Source organism: Malaclemys terrapin, chromosome 2 (assembly GCF_027887155.1).
Source record: "Malaclemys terrapin pileata isolate rMalTer1 chromosome 2, rMalTer1.hap1, whole genome shotgun sequence".
NCBI lineage: Eukaryota > Metazoa > Chordata > Testudines > Emydidae > Malaclemys > Malaclemys terrapin.
This window is the reverse complement of record NC_071506.1, coordinates 143,643,589-143,649,588: the sequence shown is the minus strand read 5'-3', so window position 1 is coordinate 143,649,588 and position 6,000 is coordinate 143,643,589. Positions and strand designations below refer to the sequence as shown.

General features: G+C 60.0%; 1 protein-coding gene across 5 annotated transcripts in view; it reads right to left on the bottom strand.

Annotated features, from left to right (window-relative positions):
• Positions 1 to 3,422: 3,422 nt before the first annotated feature.
• The window catches only part of OGDH (oxoglutarate dehydrogenase), a 108,100-nt gene continuing 105,522 nt past the window's right edge, over positions 3,423 to 6,000 (bottom strand). For all 5 annotated transcript variants that reach the window (XM_054017760.1, XM_054017762.1, XM_054017759.1 and 2 more), the window contains 3 exons: positions 5,707 to 5,870; positions 4,892 to 5,046; positions 3,423 to 3,626 (listed from right to left, as the gene is read on the bottom strand). In XM_054017760.1, the coding sequence (XP_053873735.1) occupies positions 3,506 to 3,626; positions 4,892 to 5,046; positions 5,707 to 5,870 (440 nt within the window). In that variant the 3' untranslated portion in view covers positions 3,423 to 3,505. The remainder of the gene's footprint in view (positions 3,627 to 4,891; positions 5,047 to 5,706; positions 5,871 to 6,000) is intronic.

The window sequence follows — 6,000 nt, the reverse complement described above, 5'->3', positions numbered from 1 at the left end:
AGGGCTCAGCAGGGGGTACACTCCCTCTAAGCCCCAGGACTGACCACAGCAGTGGGCTGTGGCACTGGGGGATGCTGTGCTGGAATAGCAGATGAGCAGCCCTGCTCCTGGCCAGGTGCTGGGAAGGGGAAAGGCCCTTGGCTCCTGAGATTTCTGGGCCCAGGGGAAGGAGCCACCCCCTGAATCCCCATTGCCTGACATACCCCACCCCCTGACATGGGGCAAGGCTGCCCCACTCATCCCTCTGTAGCACACGAGGGACACCTAGTGGATGCAGCTTGCGTGACCGCTGCCCCCAGCTGTAACCCAGGCCCAGCTTTCTCCATGCAGCCCCAGGGCGGTGGGGGAGCTTTGCTAGAACCAGCTGTGGAGCCATATCACTGCTGCTCGACCTCTGGAGCCAGGTCTCCCCAGGGAAGAGAGGCCAAAGGCCAATAGCTGCCCCTAGCACAGGACAATTCCTGGGCCTGGGGAGCACACAGCTGCTCTAACGGGTGCTAGGCTCAGGCCAAGGGATCCCCATCCTGGGCAGAGGTAGGCATTAGCCAAGCTAGGACTCCAGCCCTCTTGCAGGGAGGCTAGATTGCGTAAGCTGGGAGCAGGCACTGCAGGACCTGAGCTTCCCCCAGGGAGAAGGCAGAGGCAGGCGTGGTGAGCCCCGGGGCACTGTACAGGCCTGGTTCCTGGGTGCTGGCCGGCCCATGTGATGGGGCCCAGATGGGTGAAGGGCCCAGTAGTGGGCACCATGAGGAATGAGAGGAGCTTCAGCTTTTATTGGGGAAGCCAGGGACAAGCTGAGGGTTTAGTTCTTTTTTCTTTAAAATGAAAATAAGTCAGTCAGTCTGAGAGTGTGAGGGGGTGGCAAAGCAATGCCCAGGGGCAACATGGCTTGCATTGCTCTACTCCGCCTGGCTTTGGCCCAGCGAGATCAGAGCTCCGGGAGCAGCCTCCACCCTTAAGAGACGTTGGATGTTTCAGTGCCACGAGCGAGAAGCCAGGACCGGGCCTGCAGCCCAGGCCCTGGCCACACGGTGTTGGGAAGAGGCTGGGCCCAGCCCCCTGGCTAGAAGTTTTTATTCCCAAGCTGCAGCCAGGATCCTAGTGGCCGGCAGCAAGCACACACACAATGTGATGCGGTGCTCTGGGGGAGGGGAACTGAGGCAAAAGGCAAAGCAGTGGGGCTCCTGTGGAAATGAGGGAAAAGCTGCAGCAATCCAGGGGAGAGTTGGGGGGGGGGGGGGGGGGCGGAGAAATTCTCCAACACAGGGACAAGTGAGCACATGCACAGACCAGGCTGAAGAGCTCAGGGGAGAGACCTGACTGACAAGGGGGCAGCCCTGGGTGCTGGACAGCCCAGGAAGGGATGGTTCCCCAGGGCTGGGCTTCCAGGGGAATGAGTCTCAAGAGCACTGTCCTTCTAAATGCAGACGCATCCTCAGGCGGGGCTCAGAGCGCTGAGTGAAAGCCTCATGCAGTGCTGGGAGGGGAGTGAATGGGGTCCCCAGAGAGGGGCTTGGAGAGGGCAGGTGCTGGGAGCTCGGGAAGGCACCAGGCTAGCATCTCTGCTCACATGGAGGACAGAGGGGTGCTGGTGTCTCACCCATAGCAGGTGGGAGCAGGGGGCATCTCATGGAAATGACCTAGAGCCCCTTGGGGCTGAGCAGTAGAGGAAGGGCCCTTGGCTCAGGGTGTTCCCCACCCAAGCAGGTTTGGCAGATGCCAGCTGTTCAAAGAGATGCAGAGCCCTGCACTTGGCCTGGGCTATGGGCTTGCGCTGCCCCAGACGGGGCTGAGGCTGTCAGGCTAAGGGGCTCCCTGTACTAGGGATGAGGGGCTCCAGCAGCGAGGCCTGGAGGGCAGCAGGCATGCAGCTGGGACTGCCCATTAGGGGTGCAGAGAGAGGAGGGCAAGGGCAGAAGGGAGAGATTCGAGGGACTCTCCTACGCTGTAAGCAGAGCTCTGCAGAGGTCCATGCTGGCCCGACACTGGCTCTTCCAGCTCCCACAGCCCCCCTGCTGCAGTGTTTAGAAACAGCCCCCGACTCCATACAACCCTGGAGATTAATGGTTGGTGGTAGGGAAGCAGTTTAAAGTCAAGTGGCCCCTTCCTTCTGGGGAGAGATGGGCCTTAGCAGGGAGTGCCATGAGGAATCTGCCAGCCCTTTTCAGAGGCACTGTGCCACGAGCCCCAGGGTCCCCTTCAGCGGAGCACAGTAGAGCACACACCAACATCCCTCTCTAGTGTTTCCCTGTCCCCGTACTAGAGCCAGCCCTGGCGGGCTCAGCCAAGCAGCCAGTGCCCGTGATTCAGCCAAGGCCCAGTTTGAAAATCCAACGCTGGGTTCCTTTGACAGCAGCTGCGGGGTGGACATGCAGGAGGGGCATGAGGGATGTATGTACCATGCCCTGGGGTTTGTTAGCAAGGTGGCAGGGATCTGGGGTTACACAGCTGGGAGCGGGATCCGTGGCAGATTAACACACAGGCCCACGAGATCATGGCCAGGGTCCCCACCAAAACCTTGCCACTCACCCCTCTCCCCTGAGGCCCTTTTTGACAAAACTGGGCATTTGTCAAGATGTCTGGTTCAGGGCTTAAAAAGGGGACGGTCCTGGCCAAAACAGGACGTATGCTCAGCATAGGCTGTGGTACGGCAGCCCAGGCTCCCTGGGCAACTCTTGGGGAGCCCCGGCCCCTCCACCTACCCTAGCAGCCCCAAAAGCAACTCCTGGCCTGTCCCCCTGGGCGTGCTGCCCAGGGCAGGGGGAGGGTCCAGGGCTCCCCACAGCAGACAAGACTCCCTGGGCAGTTCTTACCGTGGAACAGCTCTGGCTTTGGGCCAGGCCAGGGGAAAAGCGTGAGGGATCCAAATGTTCTTTGTGCCTAGGGCTCCACTGAATCTTAATCCACCTGAGCGGGCTACAGTGCCAGTGGCCCGAGGCTACGACCCAGCCGGCCAGGAGCGATTGAGGACGTTAGCCAAAGAGGCTCTGATCTTTGGGAAAGAACCGCCACAGGCAGAAGGAAAAAGGAACGGTCTCCTTCTTATGGAGAACCTAACTGCATCCCCTGCTGCTGGCAGCTTTTCTCTGCCAGGGAGAGGTGTGCTTGCAACGTCCCTCCTCCTGGCTCTGCCAACCCCAGCTGCTCCCCTGAGCCAGATACAAGGCAGCATGGCAACCCCACAGGGAGGGGGTGGGCTAAGGACAGAAGCTAGCAGAGGCTGATTGCCGGACCTCCTGAGCTGGCTGGCGCTTGGGGCTTTTGGGGTAGTGTTGGGATGGAGTTGGCCACTCAGGAGGACACAGAGACTGCAGCCCCTCAAGGACAGGGCAAGGGGGGAGTTAAAATCCAAGCATCCTGCAGAGGTATTTCAGTGAAAGGCAACAAGCCAGAGTGACGAACAAGGATTTCAGGCGCGGGCGTTTAGTTTACAAGGTCTGTAGTTAAGTACGGAGACAGGAGGTGAGCAAGAGACAGACAGCATGCTACAGCAGCTGCGTGGGGTCTAGGAGAAGGCCTTGTAGGCGTCCAGGTTGAAGGCGGTGTCCAGCAAGCGCTGGAGCTCAGTCAGGTGGGTCTTCTTGTTGCCAGTGGCTGGTGCAGCAGCTGGGTCGCGGCCGGCGTACCTATGGCAAGGGAGGGAGAAGCAGCAGCTCAGATGAGGGCCAGTACAGGGACGGGACGTTACACTGGACTCAGGTCTAGGATGGCTACATACAGGCCTGGTCTAGCAACAGGAAAGCTGGATGGAAGAGAGGGCCAGAGGCTGCCAAGATCTAGCCACCTAGCCTAGAAAGAAATGCTGTATCATGTGCAGACCCCAAAGCCCAATGCTCACCAACCAGGGACCAGCCCCTGCTGCCTGCAGCATCCCCCACTTGGCTGTTAGCCACAACAAAGACCCTGTATCAAGCTCTTGTCCCTCACCCAGTTACCATCTTGTGGAGAGAGCAATGAGATCACCATGCCCACTGTGACCTTATTATGTTGTATGTGAGCCTACGTGAGTCTTACTGTTTTGCATGAATGCTATGTGTGCCTCAGTTTCCGTGTGAATTGCACCAATGCCTAGATGGTGGGAATAGGGGTGTGTGACTTTTGCTGGGACCCTTGGGGGCAGGTGAGGAGGCTCCAGCTGCCTGCACACAAGTGATGGCCGATGCCTTTCATAACCTGAGACCCAGGTGACACGTTGTCGCGGAAGGGGGACAAAGGGGTGTCAGAGGTCGGGTCACTGGAAGCTGGGCCAGCTCCTGTTTGGGACCCTGAGGGGGGAGTCTAGGGTGTCTGGCCTGGGGTCCCCCCACCCCAAGATGGAATTGGCTGAAAGTCACTGATTTCTGTGCTAACAAGCTCTGTTCTACGCGGTGTTCCTGCTGACTAATAAACCTGTGTTACACGCTGGCTGAGAGTCACAGCTGACTGCAGAGTGGGGGTGTAGGGCCCTCTGGCTTCCCCAGAGGTCCCATCCAAGTGGACCTGCCAAAGGGAAGTGTATGATATGAACAGGGATGCTGAAAGCTCCGAGGTCAGTCCCAGGGAGGCCGTAGCCAAGGAGGCTTTTTGCCTTGGACAGCATGTCCTGAGGGGAGTCACGCCACCCCAGAGTCCTGGCTGGCTTCATACAGAGCAGTTCCAGAGCATCGGGTCTGTGACTGTCACACCCACCCAAGAGACCCCCCTCCCCAGCCCACATTACCTACCCCCAGTGCCACTGAGAGATCTCCATCCCCGCTCCCACATGATACTGAAATCCACTGGGGAGCTGGTGGCCTCAGATGTACCACCCATAGCACCAACTGCCCATCCGTGGGGAGGTCCCGAGAGCAGGACAAGGTGTGGCTGCCACCCGCGGCACTAGCCCGTCACGGTGCAGAGGGGTGGCCCTTACCACACGGGCTTGGCGCGGTCGATGGTCGTGCGGAGCCGGGGTTTCACATAGTCGTAGTAGCCCTGGTTCTTGTGCTCCTCCTGGCACCAGACCAGCTCGGCGTTGGGGTACTTCAGTGCTTCCCTCTGGAGGAGGTCGAAGGGGAACGGGGACAGCTGCAGGGAAATGGGGAGGGCTCAGTTCCACTGGGGCACACAAGCCTGGGGGAGCCAGGAGCGGAGGTGGGGCGCAGGCAGCTGCAGGTGGGCTGTGCAGTGGACCATGCAGCCTCCATGCTCACTGTTCAGCCTGTGCTGCCTCAGCAGCATCTCCCGACCCCACACGGCTCTGACATTACACACTTCGAGGATCTGGGGTCGCCTAGCGTGAGCCTGAACGACCCTTCCAGGCCCGGGAGATTGTTTGGTGGGGTGCCCGCTGGGCTGGCCAGCACCACTCCCTCCCGCCACCAACGGGCTCTTCCCTGCAAACCTGCCCAGATACCCCAGCTCTGCCCTCGCTGCCCACCCAGGGGTGCTGCGCAGTGTCTCCTGGACTCAGACTGAAGACACAGGATCGAGCTGGGCCCTCTGTCCATCCCTTCTCAGGTGTGGTGATGGCGTATTTCTGCCTGCTCTCCGCCCTGAGGCTGGGCTGGGACGGGACGTTAAGCAGTGGGAGCGGGACGTGGGACAGAGCACTTTGTGTCTGAGCCACAGCGGACATGTTGTGGATTAAACTCCTCATGGCTCCCGGGGACGTGGAGTAAGCCAGCAACGGGCCTGACTATTGGCCCCTGGCCTACGTGGAGCCCCCTGGGGTACAGACACGCTCACCTGCTCCACCCTGGTGATGGCCACGTCTGGCTCCATGTCCCGGGTCTTGCGCTCCCGGGTGAGCTCGTAATACACTTTGCCGGTGCAGAAGAGCACCCTCTTGACGTTGTCGGGGTTCTGGGCTGCAGGGCCACTCTCAGGGATTACGCGCAGGAAGTTAGTGCCTGTAGCAGAGCACAGACAACCATGGGGGACATGTCTCGACATCCCAGGGGCCACACATGGTGGGAGGGAGAATGCTAATGGGGGCCAGCTACAGGCCTGGACCCCGTGGAATTGGCTATGCCTGCAGAA